The 24,481-nt window shown below is 40.8% G+C and overlaps 1 protein-coding gene across 3 annotated transcripts in view; it reads right to left on the reverse strand.

Moving 5' to 3' along the window:
• Positions 1-10,924: 10,924 nt before the first annotated feature.
• LOC124144545 (synaptotagmin-15-like) overlaps positions 10,925-24,481 on the reverse strand; it is a 120,366-nt gene continuing 106,809 nt past the window's right edge. For all 3 annotated transcript variants that reach the window (XM_046513999.2, XM_046514000.2, XM_046514001.2), the window contains 5 exons: positions 24,085-24,178; positions 23,278-23,448; positions 14,510-14,630; positions 12,124-12,306; positions 10,925-11,508 (listed from right to left, as the gene is read on the reverse strand). In XM_046513999.2, the coding sequence (XP_046369955.1) occupies positions 11,384-11,508; positions 12,124-12,306; positions 14,510-14,630; positions 23,278-23,448; positions 24,085-24,178 (694 nt within the window). In that variant the 3' untranslated portion in view covers positions 10,925-11,383. The remainder of the gene's footprint in view (positions 11,509-12,123; positions 12,307-14,509; positions 14,631-23,277; positions 23,449-24,084; positions 24,179-24,481) is intronic.

Consider the following 24,481-nt stretch of genomic DNA (forward strand, 5'->3'; position numbering starts at 1 on the left):
GAACCAAGTCAGCGCGTCTGATCATCCGATCCCGTTAGTCGCCTCTTACGACAAGCATAGTCATCTCTTAGGGACCGTCCACTTGATATTCGAGCCTCACCCCACCCTCCGAAATATCAAATGGTAGGTCCATTACGACAACAATCATGGGTTACCGAAATTAACTCTAACCCGGGTGTGGGGCTACTGGGCTGACGCTTGCTTCATAAGCTTTCCTTGTTAGAATCTTCACCGAATCTTCTCTATAACTGTAATAAAGAGTTGAGCATCGTGTCATTGGTTAGCTACTTTGTACATGTATGTATTATTCTCAGTATAAAAAGTTTTACTTTGAGCAATGCTTTATTATCATAGTGTATACTCCCTGGGAAGCTGACATTTGAGAACACTCTGATTAAATGGTAATAATGTAGCCCTGTGAGGGTTCGTTCAGGCGAGTAACTTGGCGCTTTAGAAGTGTACTCATTATTGCTTTGTTGATTCGTTTGTTCTTTTACGCCGCACCCAGCAATATTCCAGGTATGTGGCAGCGGTCTATAAATAACTGAGTCTGGACCAGACAATCCAATGATTGGCACTGATCCACGTAGTTAACATGGCCACCCGATTCATTGAGTTGTCAGGCACCCGAACTCGACTCTCCACATGGATACAATGTGTGAAGCCCATTTCCGGGTCAGGCCCGTGTTCGATTCTCCACATGGGTACAATGTGTGAAGCCCATTTCTGGTGCAGGCCCGTGTTCGATTCTCCACATGGGTACAATGTGTGAAGCCCATTTCTGGTGCAGGCCCGTGTTCGATTCTCCACATGGATACAATGTGTGAAGCCCATTTCCGGGTCAGGCCCGTGTTCGATTCTCCACATGGATACAATGTGTGAAGCCCATTTCTGGTGCAGGCCCGTGTTCGATTCTCCACATGGGTACAATGCGTGAAGCCCATTTCTGGTGCAAGCCCGTGTTCGATTCTCCACATGGATACAATGTGTGAAGCCCATTTCTGGTGCAGGCCCGTGTTCGATTCTCCACATGGGTACAATGTGTGAAGCCCATTTCTGGTGCAGGCCCGTGTTCGATTCTCCACATGGGTACAATGCGTGAAGCCCATTTCTGGTGGTGTCGAGATGTGATGTTGGAATATTGCTGAAAACGGCATAACCATATACTCATTCTAACATTAATACCACACTTCTAAAATATACTGCTTTACAATGCACGGTATATTTTGAGTGCATTGAAAAAAATAATTATATTGATACTTGCCTGAAGATTAAGGTGACCGTGATCATATTGTCAAGTCAGGCTGACCTCCAGGCCGTGTTATGTCAAGAAACAGTTGGAGTGGCCGCGTGCCATAAGCTCATGACAATAATTGACATGTTTACAACATAGAGAAGCGGTTTCTCAGTGGCGCAGCAGCGTTGGGCTCTACCAAATCTCTCATAAATTGGGTCAGATCCTTCACGACCACGCCATTTTTCGATGTGGTCGTTTTGAAACCACAATTTGTTTAGATTCCCCCCGTTCATCTGACATGATTACAATTCTCAGGATTCCTAAATAAAGTGATGGGGGCATGGTTTATGTAAATGTTCATTAGAGTAGTATCACTCACTCACTCACTCACTCAATCACTCACTCACTCAATCAATCACTCACTCAACCACTCACTCAACCACTCACTCACTCACTCAACCACTCAACCACTCACTCACTCAACCACTCACTCACTCAACCACTCACTTACTCACTCAACCACTCACTCAACCACTCACTAACTCACTCAACCACTCACTCAACCACTCACTCAAACACCCACCCATCCACTCACTCACTCACTCACTCACTCACTCAATCAATCACTCACTCAACCACTCAACCACTCAACCACTCAACCACTCACTCAACCACTCACTAACTCACTCAACCACTCACTCACTCAACCACTCACTTACTCACTCAACCACTCACTCAACCACTCACTAACTCACTCAACCACTCACTCAACCACTCACTCAAACACCCACCCATCCACTCACTCACTCACTCACTCACTCACTCAACACTATACCGAATGAAAACAGATGCGGTACCTTACATATTTTTAGGACGCTTCATGTGATATTCCTATAACGATCACCTCAGACGCCTAAGTTGCCAAGAAAGCATGACGTACATGCATGCATTGGATGGAAATTACAACTTCCCACATGCCTCGCCGTCTGTAAATAATGATTATAACAACAAGCTCACATCGGCCTTCACTCACTGCACGAAATGTCTACCGTATAATCTTTCGACGGATAATTGTTACAGTAATTTTCGTTTACATGCATTTTAGTCATAAATAATTTTAATTATAACAGCCGAACCTATTTTCCATTGCTATTTATCATGCGAATAATTTCCATGATAACAATAATTAAATAGTAAAGTGCTCGTAATATGCACGTAATTATTTATAAATGTGTGTGTCAAATTGCATATGTCAATCATATGTAACTATATAATGAGAATCTTCATTTGTTTACTGGATAATATATTATTACATTGAACTACATCTCGTACATTTGATATATGAACATATTACGAAGACATTATGAAATATGAAAGAAATAGAAGCCTGTTTAATCAAATTATTTAAACGTCAGATAATTAATGAGCATCTTAATCTTTAACTTATAAAGCATTATGGCAAGGATTAAATAACCCTTTGAGACCCAGTGTGCGATGTCAGGTGAGAGAGTGTCCAGTTGAGATATAGAGCTTGTCCGCCCGGACAAACTCTTTCTCCTCGAAAGAGCAACAGATCGGCGCCGGACGGCTTGTACGATGTATAAAGATGTGTTGAGATCCTGAACACAAACCGAAGCCCGTTCCTTGTCCCATAACTTTGACGCGTTTGAACATGTTTTAAATATAAACGAGTTTAGATTATGGTGATTTTGTGTTTAGGTACTGTTTAGGCAGTGCGACGATAGCAATCTTCCTGAGGCAATGGAGTTAACTGACTATAAAAGTGAAAACTGGACTTGTATAGTCAGTTAACGCCCTTGCCTCGGGAAGATGGACGATAGTTCATTTCATGGGTTCATGTGATGGAAATTATACAAACGGATGACACCAGATATTCACTAAAAGGGTAAGGATATCCTGCTTTGTCGGTAACACCGACCACACACACAATTTTGATATTAAAAAGATTAAGTGAGTTGGGAGGAATGAAAATACCATATGAAGACTCCTAAGATGGGACAGTATCGCGCATCATGTTGACAAGTGCCGTGTCATAGATTTAGTCACATAATCTGAAGCCTATCGTGAAGTAAGGGTGTTCCAACACCAAGCATGACGTTTTGAAAACACAAATAACATGCCCGTCTCCAATTCAGTCCGTTCACAAAGCATACAGTCGAACCTCGTTGTGTCGAAGTTGGATGTGTCGAAAGTCCCCCTGATGTCTCGAACCAAGGTTAACTCGAACTGTTTTCCATGTCCCCACGAGTTCGACTGTACTTCTGATGAACGTATGTAGTGTGTTAGACATTGTGATGTTAACGGTATCTAGACTGAGGAGCAAATGAAACTATACCTCACAGTTGATTTTATTATATGTTTCATATTTAATTGAAAATATCTTACATTATATCCAATAAATGCACTGTACTGGCGCTTACTCAGGACGCAAAGATTACTAGTCTTCTAATAATTTGATTAACAACTTTTGATAATTACTTTGTTTTCGCATTATACACAACTGCTGATGGGTATGTTATCATATCTTCGAAAATTATAAATTTCCTTTTTTTCGGCCCAAATTTACAATATTTTAAACATGGCAAGGGTCATGAGGTCATTGGGTTGAAAGTTCATTTCTTTGCCAAGTCTTCATTGAACTAATATATGTTTTCACAAAGTACCCAGTAAGCAATCACTGTTGCAGGAATGAGTGATGATTAAATAGACACAATCAGATTTAACAACGGTCTGTTTCAGTTTTCAATTACATAAAAACAAACTCGGCTTATTTTCTTTTGCCTCTCAGTTATCAGTGATTAGATATTTTGTTTGATCGTGTTAATATGTAGACTGCCATAAGATTCCATACATAAAAAACGACAATACCATACCATTCCCTCCATTCAGACAGTCACTGAATCTATTGTTAATGACATTATCAATTACTGATGATACCATGGCCAGGTATTCGCGAAAAGGTTAGCATATCCTGCCCTACCGGTGTCACCCGTCACTAACACACGCAAAGGCAGGTTTGGTTGTTACCTGGCCAAGCCAGTAACATGTGGTTCAAGCTAAAATAGGAAAATTACATCCGACATCATTATGGTCACTGATGCATCAAATCAGAGACCAAGTAATAGATTATGGTCTCTGGTCAAATTAAGAAAGCATGAGATGTATTTTCTTACCCGAACCTGCTTTCACCCTGTGACAATATGAGTGATATACCGCCAGTGTCAGGAAGCAATTTGTGATAATTACGAATGAAGACATTGCCCCCATCTGACTGTAATTCATCATACAGTTTCACCTTGTTAAAGCTAAGCTACCAGGCAAAGGAAAGAGAAAGATATATTTGATGATGGCTAAAAATGAAACAACAAGAAATTCTTACTTGTCATGTATTTAACACGGGTATTGTAGTTGTGTTTTGACCCTTAAAGTTTGCATTGTTGCGGCGACTGTTTTCAGCCAAGTAACGTTTTGATAACGTTTGTAAGACTTTAGTCAAATCCAATTTTTAAGTGTATACTTTCTTTTGCTCGGAAGTTTATTGACAGTTTCATCTTCCCAAACTTCAGGCAATACCGAATCAATCATTCGTTTTTCATCCCGCCTATCCATTGGATGGCACAATTTTATTGTCCCCTAGTATTTGCACATAACGAAATTCGCTACATGTGTTCTCTTCGAAATCCCTCCTACATGCAACTCTGAATCATATCCATCGATGGTTAATGTTCACGGATGACTTAAACGGATTTGTTTAATGTATGATATACAATGACTACTTGTTCCAGTTTATCAGATTTTATGAAAATAGGATTATTCACTTATTGTGGCCTAGCTGGCCTAATCATGTAAAAAGCAGATGAGGTCATCTGTAAAAAGTTCATGTACGACCAAGATGAATACACGAATCAACACCCGCATCGGTGATGTGGATTACAGCAATTAGCATCGTTTATATCAGCTGTGTTTTATACTTGTTAGGACGATATGTGTCCCAGACTCTTGTATCTCATTGGATGGCACCAGCGTGTGAACTGTTCAAGCAAACAATACTGGTAATATCGTTACCAATAATCGAATAAATTGAATATAAAACTATGCAGTGAAATCCGTTCATTTGTCAAACCCTCGTTGACAATCGTTAAGAGAAAGAGAAATCTAACATGTGACTGAGTGAATGAGTGGGTGAGTGGGTGAGTGAGTGAGAGTGGCTTGACGCCATTGAACAATGTGTCATTCACACGGAGTGGCAGCTTCTTGTGGTAGGAAAGATCGAAGTGATTTCTTACATGTGAGACAAATATCACCTTGGAAAACGGGTACAGTGCTGATAGAGACCATGAGTAGAGCGCATCTGTGTTTCTAACTAATGATCATAGGATACTGGCACTCCTAAGGAAAGCAACTCTATGCCAGTAGTTTTGGCGTCAGACGAATGGGCCGCATCGAATCAAATAGTCGAAGCTATGAGGATCCTGGTACTGCAGAAAATTGATCGTGATATAGCTTCATTGTGTTGTGTCACTATAGACCACTAGACCACCAGTATAATGGTATTTTAAGAAAAATGGTAAAATAATAATGCTGTTCATACATGTATGGTTAAACGTGCTTATTTTGCAAAATCGAAATGGACTGGCAATGAATGATTTTGATTTGTTTAAATACCGCTCAAATACAATATATTTATATGTACAAGTTTATGCACAATGGTGTTATGGCAAGCATGTTCAAGCCTACATTCAGATACTATAGTTCAATCAAGAGCTAACAATGCATCCTAAATGTGCAAGATTAATAGACCAATTAATAGACCGTAGTTGGTAAATTAAATCTAACGTCAGCTCTAATGATGCACAGGGGGGCACGGGGGGGGCCCAGTCGTCTAAGGCGCCGCGATTCGCTGTACAGAGTTGCGTCCCTTGGGCACGCCAGAAACCTATGATTGTGGGTTCGAATCCCGGTTCGACCCGATTATGTTTCTAGGTTTGTCAGCACCATACCCGTGCTCGTGGGTTTCACCGAAGTGGTAAACGTCTGAGACCTGCATTACTTCGAGCTTTCCTCCCACATTAAGCTGACACGCCGCGATGTAACTGGAATATTGTTAAAAGCGGCGTTAAACCCAACTCACTCACTCACTAATGATGCACAGATTGAATAATTTTAAAGTTTTCGTTAAGCGATTTTTCAATATTTCCATATACATAACATCGTATCCATTTACATAAAATAATGTTATTTGTATGAATGTAATAATATGAACATACATGCATGTAAGTAATTGTATTTTGTGTTTTGATCATAGCGTTTGCTGATACATAGCGAGTAAGTTCATTTTCCACCGCTTTGGACAGTATTTCGGTTATATGACGGTGTGCCAGTTTGAAGAGGATGGAATGTATCTTAAAGGGAACGTTTTGTAACGTAACGATTCCCCACATGGAAGAATTGTGTCAAGAATCATATTCTTGATTTCCATTACCCCGACATGACTGGACTATTGGCTAAGAACTGCGAAAATATCCTTTTAAAATATCACAATTTGCATGTGACGTTTAATTCAACGAAGCTTACAGACGCGGGGTATAATGCATTTAGTGCAGCTCACGGCTGACATAACCGTTTTTGTAGGTTCACAATCAGAGATAATATGATTAGCAAAGCAGGCCCGAATGTAACCCGAGCTCCGCGCTTCACTCTGGCTGTAAGATGCGTCTCATCCCAGTAAATGTCAGGAGTTGCCGTGCCCTGCTGCTGGTGTCGTGTGATGCAACCAGGGCCTGGCTGCTATGGCAATGTTTCAACTGATAGCTGCAGATTTCATTTTAAATACAACGCAAACAACTCATGCCGAAGTATTGAGACTCGTGCAAACATGCACAGGCTATTGTGACATTAATAATTATTGAATAGTTTGAACCTGTGTTATAAGAGGCAGAACAGACGTTGGTCATTTTGCACTGGCATTCACATTTTAACGAAATCAGCATGTATACTTCCAAGGGAGCTGAGAACGCAAGTGGATTAATTGCTCTTGTCTCTTTGGCTGTGGTAATAATGTCAGGCGTTTTGAATAAGCGCCAGGAGCAATCACTGATTTTCGACATAAATATAAATAATTATTATCATTATCATTGTGAAAGTCCGGACTGGAGACAGTGTATGTACAACGTGCAGCGGTATTCGTCATCCTTCACAACACACTAATATTAAAGTTGTAAAAAACAAACCGTGCCATCTTTCAAAACCAACAACCATTTTGCCCCTGCGGGTACTTTCCCTACCTGTAAATGAGGCAATATTCCACATGATTCTTGTCATCAGGGGCCCGTTTCACAAAGAGATCGTAGCGCTAAGACTGTCGTAAGTCTATGTTAAAGTATAGGAGTTACGGCAGTCGTAGCCCTACGATCGCTTTGTGAAACGGGCCCCTGTATATTATGGGGAAGCCATGACGCTGCCATTTAATCCAATGGGTATCAGTTACCGCTTTCTACGTGTAACTTTCACACACCCAAACCTGAATATTAGACAATAAACTTTTCATACCTATTATTTCGATCCTTGCCAGAAACGTCCGACTTCGAAATATCACGTGACATGTATTTGAATTCTATGTAAAGGATCGAAAATCTTCGATGTTCTCATTGTATGGTTCATCTAAGATATCGTGTCACCTTCGAATATCTTTATTTAAAATCTATTTCAGCTACTTTGTGTCACAACTTGTGGCTTTGAGTATTCATTTTGCTGAATTTAATATAAAAAAACCCACCGAAATGAAAGTATGTATATTTTGTGGTGTAGTGTTGCCAGACAGTTGCTCAATATTTGCTTGAAATGGGAAACATGAACTTACCATAATTTCAATCCGGCATTTACTTTTTTTAAACGGGGACAAGACATCATGGTATAAAGACATCCATTTTGTCCTTGTGTTATTATATAGAATATGGGTTAGTCCCCATCCATTCACTCGTATTTTCTATTCCTTGCATCACCTCTTAACCCAGATGTGAAGTGTTGAAATAGAGAGGGCTTGTCAATATTTGATTTGGCAAATAATCATGCGCAAATTGCTATGATCGATCCGACATTATTGGTAAAATTAAGTCTGACGTTTTGATGAAGACGTTTTTTATAAGAAATTCACGACTGTAAGTTGTTCATCACATTGACGTTGTCAGCCTCATATTCCGAAGTCGCCACAGATTACCAAGATCTGTCTTTAAGAAATGAAGAAAAAATACAATATGCACTGATGGATCGATTGGCGATTATTTGTAACTCTGCTCGAGTCGAAAACGCTGATCCAGTTTGCATGGACTTGCTAGGATTTCAGATTGATAACCCACAATACATTGTAACTAGATGGTAGAATGTATTACTTGGCGGTTACCCAAGAAGTAGCTGTTATGTGTTATGAACAATTGTTGTGGACAGAATATTGGCTCTCCAACTCTCCTGACTACAATGCAGACAGACGTCTTCCCATTACACGATACAACGATATGCACATAAATTATTGAATGGAGAATCTGGTTCTAGTTTTATTATGTTTACTGTGATGTTTTATCAAATTAAGTCTTATGTATAGAAGCTGATTTGTTGTCTGCATATTACATCGCAAAAGAGACGCTGCACGGACGAGCCCTGGGGAAGATGTGTAGTATTACCGTTCGTGTATTACTGCGTTGATTTTGTCCGTGTTTCAGGGTTTTAAAATGAAACTGTTGCATAAGCAGTTGAAATTCAATATGTAGCCCAGTCCTCCGCTGCTATCTGACCATATAATCTACAACACAATGGTAGGTATACACAATTGGCAAAAACAGAGCATGACGTTACCATTGTCCTTTAGTCAGGCAATAAAATGAGAAAAAGAAAATAATACATTTCGAAATTAAATACCTGTTGAGCAACCAATTCCCAAATAGCGTCGTCAAGCTAAAGCTGTGGGGAATGAGGGGTAGAATAACCCCCAGTACCTAGAAGCCACTACACGAGGATCGGGTGGTTACAACGAGTGAACTTATTTTCTTGTGTCATCGTGCTCAGGTTATCAACCTCTGATTTACCTGACCAAAACTAAATTATATCCAGTCGCCATGATATGTATGGATATTTCCGACTGCGCCGTAAAAGAGCATTCATTCATAAAAACAATTAGTTCAACTTCACAGTTGTACCAGGCGGTGTTAATAAACGGTCTGTATCTTTCGCTCATACTGAGAGCTGATCAAGGTGTATCACATGTCTGCTACATATGCAGGTTGGATACACGATCCTGTGTTAAAGCTGTGTCTCATTTATTCCACTATATAAGATAACTATGCGATAAATCGCAAAGAACAATGAAGAAGCAAACTGTGTTCTACTATGACGTCATTTCCGGAGATTCGAAGATGTCCTCGAAACTTGTAACTCGTAAATTGGACGTTATTTTTGAGAGGGGGCGTCCAGTGAGTCGTTCCCCATAGATGTAGCCGGACAACGTAGATAAACGTAATGGCCGAACAAATGCATCCCAAAATGGGAGAGATATGACATAGGTCTAGGGGGAAATGGTACAGATAGTCGCCGTTACAATTGTGAGAATATCCGGGAAATTCACACACACACATACACACACACACACACACGTCTGTAATAAAACGGACTTGTCAGATTGTTTTCATTGATATCATTATTTAAATATTATTTAAATACGGTGAAATATAATTGTACATTTAAATACAGATGTTGTACTTAATATTGATATCCCATGCGCCCCTCGTGGTTTAGTCTCCCTGCAGTGTTTTATTGTACGATAAACAACTCACTCGTCGTTTATGTCTTAAATAAAGCATCTCTAAAAGTGAATAATGCTCATTATGTATCCTGCTAATGCAGCATCTTTCAATAAGCACTTCCATACTGAGTTTTTGAATTGGGTTTTACGCGGTTTTTAACAATATGCCAGCTATATCACGGGTGGCCCAGTCGTCTAAGGCCCCGCAATGCAGAGTTGCGTCCCTTGGGCACTCAAGAAAATTTTGACCGTGGGTTTGAATCCCGTGTCGCCCTGATTATGTTTCTAAGCTTGCAGCATCGTACCCGTGATCGTGGGTTTCATCAAAGCTGTAATTGTCTAAGACCTGCATTACTTTTCCTCCATCGAGGAGTTTTCCTCCATCGTCAAGCTGACACGCCGTGATATAGCTGGAATACTGTAAAACCCATCCAACTCACTACCATAATCAAACCGCCCCTGTTGCCTATTGGTTAGGCGTCCTCTCGAAGAGCGGAAGGTCCGGATTTCGATCCCCGGCCGCGTCATACTAGAAGACGTTAAGAGATGATACTTGTTGTTACCCTGTCTGGCGCTCATCATTAAGGGGCTAAAACAAAGACTGGTCGGCTCGGAGTCAGTATACTGTGTCTGAGTGGGGTATTCGTGTTAAACTGCGACATGGTATCTCAGAGGGCTAGCACTATAAACTCTGCCATTCGTTCGGACTAGTAGAATCAGCCACACATACAGACACGTGCATGCACGTCGCTATATAAGTGCAAAAATCTAGGGCGCGACGTTAAGCCCCATTTCAGCTCACCTCTCTACCACACTCATTCATTGTGGAGCCAAGTGTGGTTGAAGTTCACGTGCTCAAAAACAGGAATATCAGAGACAACGATTGATATTTATTACATTTGTACATATCACCTGTCGACTACATTAATATTATGGCAGAATGTCGACACAAACAAGCCGGCAAAGCACAACACCACTGACATTATGTTATGTTCGTGTGTGCTTGAAGCAGTCGCGATGCAATCAACAAATATTAGCACAGTGAGTCTGATATATAGTCAATGACATTTTGATCCAGCACGGCGATTCTAATGCATGAATTTTCATTATCAATTTTCGATCAGATCGAATAACTATTTGCCATTTGACCAGCCACGAAACAACAGAAAGCTACACTGTCACAAGGTGAATGTCATAGTTTCTGTAGGCACGTCATGTCTCAATTATCCCGGCAAACAAACGCAACAACATCCGGGTTCTGATCGCTGCATAACACTCCCGTTGGTATCAAGGACGTCTCAAATGGCCTTGACCCAGCTTCATCATCCCAGTTGTCATGACAACACGTGCCAGTGTGACACTTGTTCCTTCTGATTTGCTACCATTTCATTCCAGTGATCCAGTTCCTTTCCACGTGCAAACATGAAGGATCCAAGCACGACCCGACCAATTGCTTTATCTGGAAACAAATTAATGGTGGTCAGAGTTTGGTATGGACGCTCTGATAACGTACAGGATGTAATCAAGCCGTCATTGAACTAACTGCCTCAGTGTAGGCTTTGCATAACAAAACCACAGGACTCTATACAATGTTTACACCAATAATTGTTTGTTTTCCGAGATGCAATTAATTAAAATGCTGTTGACGAGTGCAGAAAGATAAATCCATTGTGATGTCTTGAGGCCAAGTCTTACTTTAAGTCTTCCAGTCTTTTGGTATGACTCGATGACTATCTTTAGAAATATACACGTGCGTCAATAGCATTTCTTTAAATTATAAGATATCATAAATCTATTATCCAAAATTCATAAAACCAAAAATGTCCGAATTTGTAACTGCGATAAATGACCATGCGTACAATACAGCTTAAATTATATGTTATACAGGTAAACGCGAAAACGTATTGCGTGGTATATTAGAGAGTATTTCTGTTCTATAAGTGCAAGGATCAGCTCGAGGTAGATTCGAATTCTAGAATCATCCCGGTTATAACATTATATTTGCTCAAAGGATGTCCCATCTCTGTTACGATATTTCCAGTAAAGACGGTTATATGAACGTTGTTGCCATTACCTTTGTGCCCGCTGTAATATTGCATAGCTGTGAGAGTGATACTGGCAGTATCAAGGCTGGTCACGGGGAGCTTGAAGGTGAAGGACTCATTGTACGTTGGGCTTGTCGACTTCTTAACCACCTCAGTCTTCTTGCTCTTGACCATCTTGTTTTGAATCATCAGGCTGACTTTAGCGTAGGAATCTGAAATTTCACTTTGCCATTGTTATATCATCAAAACGGTGGTAACCAAAATAACAGCATATATCGCCAACCGCTTTAATGTAACCTTCGCCCTCGCTCACAAGTTGTAGGACAGGCATGTTCGTCCTGGTGTCCACTGCTACTTCACAATGAGTCGTCAGTGAAGGCTTCTTTGACCTTATAGCTTTAAAAACATATTGAACTCTTTACCTGTGACAAGGGTACGAGGATAAATATCCCTTATGCTTCAACGTTTGGCTCTCTCTCTCTCTCTCTCTCTCTCTCTCTCTCTCTCTCTCTCTCTCTCTCTCTCCACACACACTGAAACATTAACCTAAATTGATATGGCATTTACATGTCTACGCTCGTCGCATTAACTTTCCTGTCAGAGGCAGAGTAACAACACCCTTACTATATTACAGCTGACGTGTTATTGAAAAGGAGTTACATGTGTAAGTACATACCTTTCGGTCAAAAAATATTTATTTTAACGTTTATCCTTACCATTGCTGTTATTTAAATCTGTTTAAGGTTGTATTACCGGCAGATGACTGTGACTATGACAAAGAACCCTTCGACCAGACGGGTCATGTGATTATGACACAGACATCCGCGTCAAGCCATAATAACAACAAGGCCAGGTTCTATCCCTCGAACCTCACTTGAAGTGCGCTCTTTCAAGTCCTTAATATAGAGTCCTTAGCATAAGGATAGTCTAGACGTATTACTAGTGATACCGAGAATGCTGGTGTAAACCGTCGTCCAATTATAGCGACAGACAATTGGGAAGACTCGGTGTAAAAACTCTTAATTACGAAAGGTCACTGATCGTATTGCTATCGATACTGTAACATATCGAGATGTTGGCAAACATTCACACACACTGATCAAATAACAGCTTAAGGGGTGTTTATCTAAGAAATATGTCTGGGGCGTTCCTAATTAGGATGTGCCACTGTGGGTGGTTATCTACTTGCACATATATGCTGTATGACCATGCTGATATGCCGTTATTTCTAAAATTACATGCGGGGCGGTCGGGTAGCCTGGTGATTAAAGTGTCGCTCGTCACGCCGAAGACCCGGGTTCAATTCCCGACATGGGTACAATGTGTGAAGCCAATTTCTGGTGTCCATCGTCGTGATATTGCTGGAATATTGCTAAAAGTGGCCTTAAACCATACTCACTCAATCACTAAAATTACATGCAATCTTGGCAGTATAAAATTGAAAAGAATGATGGACAGAAATGGTTTGTGTGTGTAATTATTGTGCAAGGTGCTGCGCATCAATTGGATATACATGCCAGAGAGTGTTGTTTGGTGTGGGATATCGGTTAATTGAGATTGTAAATAGACTGGACTCTTGTAAGTCTTGACCCTGTTAAGCCGGTAACCCTACATTTCGGACAATTTCTGCTTGCAACGATTCCACGCCAACAAAGTGTACTGATCCGTGACACTGATGCGTTAACCTGAAACTATGTTAATCCTGTCGATTTCAGTGGATCCGGAACTCCAGGCTGATGGTTTTATGATGTATCATATATATTTCAGTTGATATAATCAATGTCAGTTCTTGAATTATTTTCAAAAATTATAAAAGAATATTCGCGTGGCATCAGTGGTTCTGTCATATGCAATACATAAGGGATACAGGATAACAGGATAACAGAAGCATTCAACCCAGTGCACACAGATAATATACCTTCTACTCTCCATCTTCACTTACCAAAAGTGTTGTTGGCATCAACCCGATTACACATTTACAAACACTGCATCCAAACTTTGTGCTAGGGTCATCTACCCAAATACATATTTACCTACGCTCCCATGCAGAGCTGTGAAATCATCCCATTTGAATGGCTATCTCCACTACACCCACACACAGCTGTTCTGTAGACATCCAGCCCGATTGAAATGTTAAATAACCATCAGCGCTTACAAACAGTTCTCAGGATATCCATCCATCTGGTTATCATATATTCCACCCAGACTTAACTACACTGATGAAGAAATACAACCTCTTTAGGTTACCCCACCTTTATACACTCATGCTCAGCGACTGCAGTGACGCCGTCCACCCTCATTAAGTTTCCCCCACATCAATACTCCTCTACTTCATTACACCCATACTCAGTGGCAGTACTAGTGGTGACATCGTCTACTCGCTTTCAGTTCCCACCTCAATACGCTAATGCTCACCGACAGTGGTGACGCCGTCCACCCGCTTGAAGGTTTTCCCCTCGAAAACGCTGACAGTGAGTCGCTCCAGGTGGTTGTTGTAGGACAAGGACACAAGAATCTCCCCTCGGTCTGAGGTCGTCTGAAGAAAGAGTGAGTGAGTTATATTTTAACGTTATTTTTGAACAGTCTTCCAGTTACAACACGTGTCAGCTTAGTGTGGTAGGACAGCCGAAACTGACGCAGGTCTTAGACGCGTACCACTTTGGTGAAACCCACGGACACGGTATGGTGCTCACAAACCAAAAATAATAATCAGGGTTAATCTGGAATTCGAACCCACGATCACTGGACTCCGGTAAGCAACTTTGTACAGGAGCACTGTAGCACCTTAGACAACTGGGTCATCTATGTCCCTTCTATGCAAGGGAGTATGCTCTATGGCAACAATATCTTCAGGATAATTACCCTGCATGTCGCAAACAAAATTAAACAGTACGACTTATTTGTGCAGTCAGTTCTCACCACAATTATGCTTGGCTACCTCTTATATTGATTCAGTTTCAGTTTCTTAGCGGAAACTTGACGTCAGAAAATGGTCACACCAAATAATTATGTTGTTACTTGTCAGTGGTTCTGTCATTTTGATAAGACTAAAAAATATTAGATAAGTAAGGCTGTTGCAACTGTCTCCTAAACTGGCAACCTGATACATAAGATGTAACGTAAGTGCTCAAAGATGGAGAGGACGGCATACAACTGATAGTTAAATACATCTGTAAAATATGGTCTGCATCAATGCTATTTCATAGACCCTTTTCCTTTGACAGTAAAAACATAATACCTGTCTTCATAGAAGCACGACCCTCCAATGTACTCAGTGAAACAACTTATTTGGTTATCTCATGCCAGTGGGTGTTTGGAACTGTGAACACTAATGAGTAATGTTATATATCACAGTTCTTCAAACTTCTGTTTGTCTGTGAGCGTGAGTTAAATTGTATGTTTCATTTTCTTAGATGAGCGTGTGTTTGTGCGTGTGCCTGCGTGTGAGCGTCTTCCAAAACCCTTACATGCACAAAACACTACACCCCAATACCCCTCCACTTAGAAGAGTCCAATGAAGGTTAGAGTTAATTAACCCACGACAGTAAGGATAAGTTGAAGATAAGGATTTAGCCGAGGCTGACGATCACATTATCTGTTGGATGTGATGAAAGATATATGCGGTGACAATAACCATTCATTGTGCCAAGGAAATGATCTGAGCAGAAGTGGAAACCATCAGGAGTTGTTAAACATTAGTTAACCAATTCTAATTGACATGTAACATTACATTGGAAAATTACAAGATGTTGAGAACATTGGGTCTAAACTGAAATTTTGTTGACTATAAGCTGTAGGCCTAGGGGTAATGGGATGTAGGGGTTTTGGGAGGATACCCTGTGCGTGCGTATGTGTGCGCGTGTATGTGTGCGCGTGTGTATTTGTGTGTGTTTGTGTGCTGTGTGTTTGTGTTCCATTGTGAAGTAAAACCCAAACAGCTCAGAGACTTAAAACTGCATTAAAAAATCTTCGCCAACCCACTCGCTCGTTAAGTATTTTCAATGTGTATGTCTTTATTTTTTTTAATAACATTTTAATACGAAAAGGTGTGTAAAGTACATTTTCATGAACTTATGAATATTGATTCTAATATTTCTCAAGATAGATGGTATCGATACGTCCCTCGGAACTCACGAAACCTGAAGTGAAAATTCAATACATATGGACTTCGTCACTCTGTTTAAAATAACATGACTGGTGAATGCGGGGATAATCTTCCCCTGGAAATGGATAAAGCTTTTGTAAATTACACATGAATGTTCTGGAGACATAGGTTGATTATTCACGAATCGACAAACGCTAGCCAGAACCGGACAGAAATGTTGAAATGTATCAGAATTAAATGAGATGATTTGAGAGGAGAACATAATGATTCATCACTCAAGAGAGAAAATACAGATTTATATTGATTTTAACGCCGTCTCAATTATTGGGATTTATCAAAGAGAAGCGGGAAGAATGAGTTTATGAGATAACGCCGCCTCCAACGGTCTGTATATTAGGAAACAGAAAAATCGAATATTAGAGAATATGTTTGTTTAACGCCGCACTCAGTAATATTCCAGCTACATGGCGGCGGTCTGTAAATAATTGCGTGTGGACAAGACAATCCAGTGATTGACATCATGAGCATATATCGACGTAATTGGGATACGGCGACCTGCATCAACCAATTCAACGAGCCTGATCACCTGATACCTTAGTCACCTCTTACGACAATCGTGGGTTGCTGAAGACAATTCTTACCCGAATCTTCACGGGTCTTCGTGAATGTGGTTTACACTACATTGAGCAAATTCCATCAAGGCGCAAAGACGCCAAGAACAGACTTCCAACAGTGTACCGATGTGAAAAAACAAATGCGGGACTTCGGTGTGACAAGCGGGCACTTTAACGACTGTGCTACACAAAGGCCGAAGTGAAGCAAGTCAGCGAAACACAAAATGAGTATTCTGGTATTGGGACAGTTGCTTGTTGTCTGAAACAATGTGTTAAAAGACAAATATGGCAATAATAATATCTGTGATGGGTCTCGGGACTTTCGTTCGAGAAAAGTTATGTTTTTTGCAAAAACCTACTATTGTTTTAGTGACCAGAAAAATTGATCATATCGCATAAGAAATCTCAGTTAACATTTAATTACTTTGTAAAAATTGGGGCAAAAAATGTGTTTTAGCATTTTTCTAGAAATATTAAACATCTTTCAATTATAGAAGCGATCATGTTGAAATGACATTTGTTCCTCAACTTGTACAATGTCAACACACCAGTAACCCAAACAAAATTCACCTTAGTACATAATCGTCCAATTTGTTAAATGCTACGAGCGACGGTCTGTGAATGATATTTTCCGTTGTGTAATGAGCAATTAATGCGTTTGAAAAAACACATGCAATCAAAGTCTCATTGGGCTCCCTGGGGAAAAGCTAGCGACAAGCCCTTGAATCGCCGACCACTTACAAACTATGTGTATGAGGTAATTTCGCCTAACAACACTGGCACCCTAATAGATGAAGATGGAAGTCGGCTGTGCGTTGCTTCATCAGCAAAAATGCGCCTGTTTTGATTTTGATCGAGATGCCAGTGCCGCAAATCGATATCCATAACCCGAAGCATATTTATTTATTCAGATAACATCAATAAGCATGCATTTTAGATGTGTCTTACATTGCGTTAGAGAGGTACAAAGGTGAGGGAACAAAAAGTGATTTTTTTTTTCATTAAAACAAATGATGTGTCACTTTCAGGTAAAACTATTCTGTCATCAAATACTCCTCGGACAATGTTTTGTGTATCAAAGTTTCATTTCAATAATTGGAACTGTCATAGATAGAACTTCAAGGTGTTTTTGTTTCATTTCGTATATCGATCTAGATATTTTTTAACCAAACAGCCCGATGGGATGTTTATCGTAAGAGCGACCAAATGGATCAGGTGGTCAGGCTTGGTTCATTGAGTGTCATAGTACCGCGACAGATCTAGAGTGGGAAGTAGCTCACAATATCAATCACTGGATTATCTGGTCCATTCTTTAATTTAAATGCAGCCATAACTGGACTAGTTGTAGGTACAGCGTTAAACAACAAACAAACAATTAACTGAACAATTGTTCCTTGACATGCAAGCACGGACATTGAAAACTCAATAAGGACACGTTTCAGCCAAACAATTCGTTCCCGCGTCAAAGGGACCTTATCTCGTTACTTTCCTAAATCCTTAGACATATTACACATTCTTATTTACCTATATCATGTGCTTCGGTTGTACAAGTTTACGACACGTTCATTGAAATGTAAGATGATTACCGTTACTATGTAATTTGTTTTATTCAAACCAAATAAGAAGAATAAAACGCACTTAATCAAACATATAACGTTGGTTCTCATCCCGTTTTAAGGCTTCTGTTATCCAAGTGTGACAGAGGTGTTCTGGTTTCCAGACATCACAGAAACTTCAGGCATATTATACAATGACCACAAGACACTATGAATAGGCTTCGCGAATTTTACCAATCTTTGCAGGAGAACCCAGATGGTCGGCGTGATGACTTCTAAAGTATTGCGTAAGCTGGATTGTAACAACTCATCAGTTATGGAGTCTGGCCAAGGATGACAGGATGACTTTCTTGATATCTTCTCTCATTGCTATCCATAAGTAATCGTGGAATATTCAATTAAGATAGCATCACGGTATCAATGGCAGAAACCAAGTTGCATTAATCATTCGGGATTAATTATTTCACATCCGTCTTCACAGTGGACTTCAAGATTGGCTGCAGCCCATGCCCAATTTGATAGACACCGAGAACTTGCTAATCTATGACCTTTACCTTGGGGGTCATGACATCCAACTTCCTGCCACCAGCGATGCCACGTATTGAGAATGTCAACGAATTGATGGTAATCTTAGAGGTATCCGTGGCCTGTAGATTCTGTTCAATAATACATATAAGTCTGTCTTTAGATTTAAAAATTGGGACCAGAGAGCAGTGGTGACTCTGGGTCAGGCTTTTGTCAGATACAGTGAAACGTCTCTTATCCGGAAACCCCGTTTGGAACATTTATACAACAATAATTAAAGACATATTAATAGTAACCATTATTCGTTTCTCCGGACGTTAGTTAGCGCATAGCGCAACTTCCGCTGTAAAGAGGGTATTCTGTTATTCTTAAGCTGACTTTTACGAATAGAGGCTGTTGATTAGACGTTATTTGGATAAATTGCTGGGCAAAAGAAAGTATCCACTTAAAAATGGATTTCACAAAGGAATACAAGGGTTATCAAAACGTTACTACTCTGAAAACAGTCACCGAAACACTAGTACTGCATACTTAGGGTCCAAAACACAACTGTGATACACGTATGAAATACATCACCATCAACTAACCATTTCTTGTTTGTTTCAGTTTTACCCAGCATCAAACATCAGACTTTCTTTCAGCCGACTGTTTAGTTTATCCTGCGCGTGTGCCAGTAAACAAAACTGTATAATGGAAAAGAACAGAAAACTATAGTGACGGTTACAAATACAAGACTACAACAAGCCTTATTCGTGTTCTTGTCACTTCCAGGCCTCAGTAAAACTGTTTGGATTTGAGTAACACAGAATATCGGAGTTTCTTCTGCACAGTAACGTTTTACATTAACTAGAAGAATGATGACTCAATTTATTCATCTTGATAATTGTTATTCCAATCCGAAACAGTGTTTAAGAGTCACGTTTTCATGTATATTTCGTCAAGTAACGTAACTTTAAAGGTGTCCTCACTATTTTAGGTTTGGATACATCTACATGTACGTTTAAATAAAAGCGACCAAACCCTTTCCATATGCTGCTTAAGGCAGAGTCGACTGTACGATTCCGACTATATCATGAGCATGTTTTTATAAATCACTATCAAATAGTTCAGGAATCTGATACCAGGTGTTCGCGAAACCCGTCACAAACACATACAAAGGTAAGTCAGTTGTTCACCTGATAAAAAAACACGCCAACAAGGCCGATCCAACGTACACGTCAAAATAGGGACTTGCATCGGACATCACTTTTGTCACTTATGCGCCATATTTAAAATGTCTTCCACATGTCTACCATAAAACCTTTCGAAAGCTTTACTGAGGCCTTGAATGTTGTAACCTTGGTCAAACACCTTCTTAGCAAGAGTCGCATGGCGTTCTTTGAAATCTTGGTAGAACGAGCATGCTCTTTTGTATCTCAAAAGTTGTATGAGAGGTGTATGTTCTCAGTTCTATAAATGTGCACATATCACAAACAGTATCTTTTCAGATTAGAAGGCTGATCCAACATAGTTGCAGCATTGTGATCCACGTTTCCTGGATTTATATACAATGTTGAACTGAAAATCGTTTCGGGGGTGACGTCATCTCCCCCATCTCTTACTTAGCACGAAATTTGTCTCGCTCGTGAGAGTAATTTGGTTACTAGCGTCGCGCCATTCGAATATAAGCTGTGGTGGTGAATGGGTCCAGGGTATTTATCAGGACAGAAAGGATATATACTACCCCGGATAATCGAGGATGTGCTTGTTTGTTTGTTGGTTAATGCCGTACTAATCAATATTCCAGTTATAAGACAGCGGTCTTTCAATAATCGACCCTTGACCTGACCACCCAGTGATTGATATCATGAGCGTCGATCCACGCAATTGGGATACGATGACATGCATCAACAAAGTCTGACTACCCGTTCCATTAGTCGCCTCTTACGACAAGCATGGGTTGTTGAAGACTAACTCTAACCGAGATCTTCACGAGTCAATCGAGGATGTGCTAAAGATGGCGCAGGTGGTAGAGGTTTTCCACTTCGGTGAAACCAACTAGTGCTGACGGTGCTGACAAACTAAAAGCCAGGCCGAATGAAGAATCCAGCTCACCTAGCTGACAAATAAGTGACTTGACATCTTTATGACTTGACGACAAGCATGGGGAATCAGTGCTTTTGCAAATGGACGGGAGTCCTTGTCTCTTACAAAACGAGTGAGCGAGTGAGTCAGGTTTTACACCGAATTGAACGGTATATGTTTTATATCACGTCGAGTCAGCTTGATGTTGGAGTCAAATCCAAGACGATTCACACTTGCATAGGTATGATGCCAAGAATAATAATCAGGGCACATCTGGAATTCGAACCAACGATCATAGGAGTGCCTAAGGGACGCAACTCTTCAATGTGAATCAAGGTCACGTGAGGTTGTTACATGAATTCTGTTTCAAGATGAAAAAGTAACCAGAAGTATCGAAATGGCGAAACGCCTTTAGATAACAGATTCTAAATGTATGAAGTCAACACCAATTTGTTAAGTTCGGCGCCTCCTTGTGACAGTTCGCACCATCATCAGCTATCCTGTGTATAGAGATATATCTCAACAGGTGTCACATCAAAGAGAGGGAGCAGCATGTTAAAAGCAACAATTTAATCTGCCAAAACACGTTTCTTTGAAGCTGATGTCTAATTTAAAAATACTTATTTTTCAAGCGGATTATTGACTGCGGTTGACGCAAATTATAATGGTGTTGAAAGCGACCTCGGTTAGAAAATGCGATTGCTTGCATGTTTGATTAATGTTTCCGTTTTGATATCGCGTGGGCAGAGAACAATTTGTGATTGTAAAGATGTTAATATCCTTGAATAGACAAGGCAGTTTCTTTAAGTTTGTAAATACCTTATTGAATGAGGGATAACGCAGGGTGAATTTAATAAGATAATATAGTAATCTAGCTGGGAACTAAGAGTTCAATAAGAGCTTTACATGTAAAATAAGGCCTTGTGGTCATCTTGTGGTCAAAGCGTTCGCAAGTGACGCAGATGACCCGGGTTTGATCCCTATATGGACACCATGTCTGAAGCCAATTATTGGCCCGCCTCCGACTATTTCTAAAAGCGGCATATAATATCACTCACTAGCTCAATCAATACGTGCACGTATAGTGACCTTTTGCACAGAACACACCTTACTGTACTAGTTCGACCTTGGACATTACCACGTCAGTTCAAACGTCAATTACAACGTAATCATCTTAGAACTAGCATCCCTTTTTATGGAAATTGCAACTAACAGCGGAGTATATTGTTAATGCTCCCTTTGCATTAGGCTTGGAGACAAGCCATTCCTAACCATTTCGTGAGCACCTGAAATCACAGTTATTTGAGAGTGTTGATGTCAGGGCATTGATTTCAACGACACGTCCTAAAGAATAAGGTACAAACTTCGAACCGCGTGTGAAGCCAAACGGGAGGCTACAATGTGTAGGTGTCGCATTCAGGTGTAAATTTTAAGGTCTGATATGTAACAAAAAATGCGTCCTGACTGACAATGAAGCACTATCCCTTTGAAGATTTGATTTAGCTATCGTGAGCGTGATCGAGATGATTAACATTGAACGTCTTATATCAGTGATAGGAGTGCAAAATGTCGACCTCTCCGTACAACAAACCCTCTCACCCGTCATCTTCTCGGCAACCATCCCTCCACCATCACCTTTCTCCCCCAATAACGCTCCTTCCATGGCCAACTCCTTTCCTCAATACCGCTTCCTCAATGACCAACCACCTTCCTCAACAACGCTCCCTCCGTGGTCAATCCCCTTCCCCAATACCGCTCCCTCTATGGCCAACCACCTTCCTCAACAACGCTCCCTCCGTGGTCAATCCCCTTCCCCAATACCGCTCCCTCCATGGCCAACCCCCTTCATCAATACCGCTCCCTCCATGGTAACCCCCCTTCCTCAAAAGCACCCATTCCACCGCCACCCGTCTCTCTCGAATGCACCCCTTCCACCGCCACCCGTCTCTCTCGAAGGCACCTCTTCCACCGCCACCCGTCTGTGACATCTCGCTCAACAACCCTCACTCCACCGTCACAGACCCGTGACACTTCCCTCAACATCCCTCACTCCACCGTCACAGACCCGTGACACTTCCCTCAACATCCCTCACTCCACCGTCACAGACCCGTGACACTTCCCTCAACAACCCTCACTCCACCGTCACAGACCCGTGACACTTCCCTCAACAACCCTCACTCCACCGTCACAGACCCGTGACACTTCCCTCAACAACCCTCACTCCACCGTCACAGACCTGTTTTACCTCCCTGAACAACCCTCAATCCACCGTCACCAACCTCCGACACCTCCTCAACACCCCCTCCACCGTCACCCACCTCCGACACCTCTCTCTCCAGGTCCCTCCACACCACCAGCCTCCCCTCCAGCAGACAGTCGTGGTCACGGAGCGGGTACAGGGCGTGGCCGATGACGTTGTGGCGCTTGTGTCTATCCACGTCGTACACTGTCAGCTTCAGAACGCGGTCGTCAATAGTCCGGGAATTCACCTGAAGACACAAGAGTCCTGCTTGTACCGAAAGACAGTTAGCAGGCCCTTTAACCAGGCTTTCCCAAGTGGTCGATATGCCACGATTTAAAAACATGAACGGCAGCCAAACGACAATACACGTTAAGTATAAACCACAACTTTGTACAACATGTGACTATAGAGACATTTCTGGTCAATTTGGTTACTAACGTGATTACAAGTGTGACACCAGAGGAAAGAATGAATTGTTGTGAATTTAATATAAAAGATGCAAACCGAAGGTTCTCTCTCTCGTAATCAAGACACGTGGATATTTTCCAGCAATGTCCGCTGGGACATACTGCTAAGACTTGCGCTAAGAATTTCATCTTTTCATTATCCGACAAATACAATTATATACAAGTACAAGTACCTGATCCGTTTTATGTGTCTAATCTGATTTAGAATAAAGACGGAAAAACGGCAACAAATTAGATAATGATTTATCAAAAATAGTATTATTTTAGTGTATATATATATATTGTAAATCAGTTGATACTGATGCAAATAATGTTAAAAAGCACTGAACATTAGTTGTGTGAGATAGTTTTATGTATTCTTTGTCACATTAAATAGATTTGAACTCGACGTCAACATTCAATGCATTTCTTAATACCTGGAAGACGTAGCTCTCCTCGAACTTCGGGTTACAGGTTTTCTTTCTAAACTTTGACTGGAGATAACGTCTTTCGTCGGGCATCAGGTACAGTCTGTAACAAAAATAACTTACATTTACTGTCAAATTCTGTCACTGACTTCATACATGTGCGTTGTTCTTCTTCGGAAAATGCTTACATTCGCTGCAAATAAACTAGTAAAAGAAGAAGAAAAATATTTAATCTTTCGAAGTGTCTTTATGTACGACGTGCACCCACAGTATCTTCACTTTTGGGGGTGCGAATAAAAAGTCTTTGTTCACTGATTTAAGATATTCGTACTGAAACACATCCCTTTGGCTTCAGGAAATAGTATCTATGTTCATCTCATTCACCTACATTTATGTTCGCAAATTT

Source organism: Haliotis rufescens, unplaced genomic scaffold, assembly GCF_023055435.1.
Source record: "Haliotis rufescens isolate VD_foot unplaced genomic scaffold, xgHalRufe1.0.p SCAF_11, whole genome shotgun sequence".
NCBI lineage: Eukaryota > Metazoa > Mollusca > Gastropoda > Lepetellida > Haliotidae > Haliotis > Haliotis rufescens.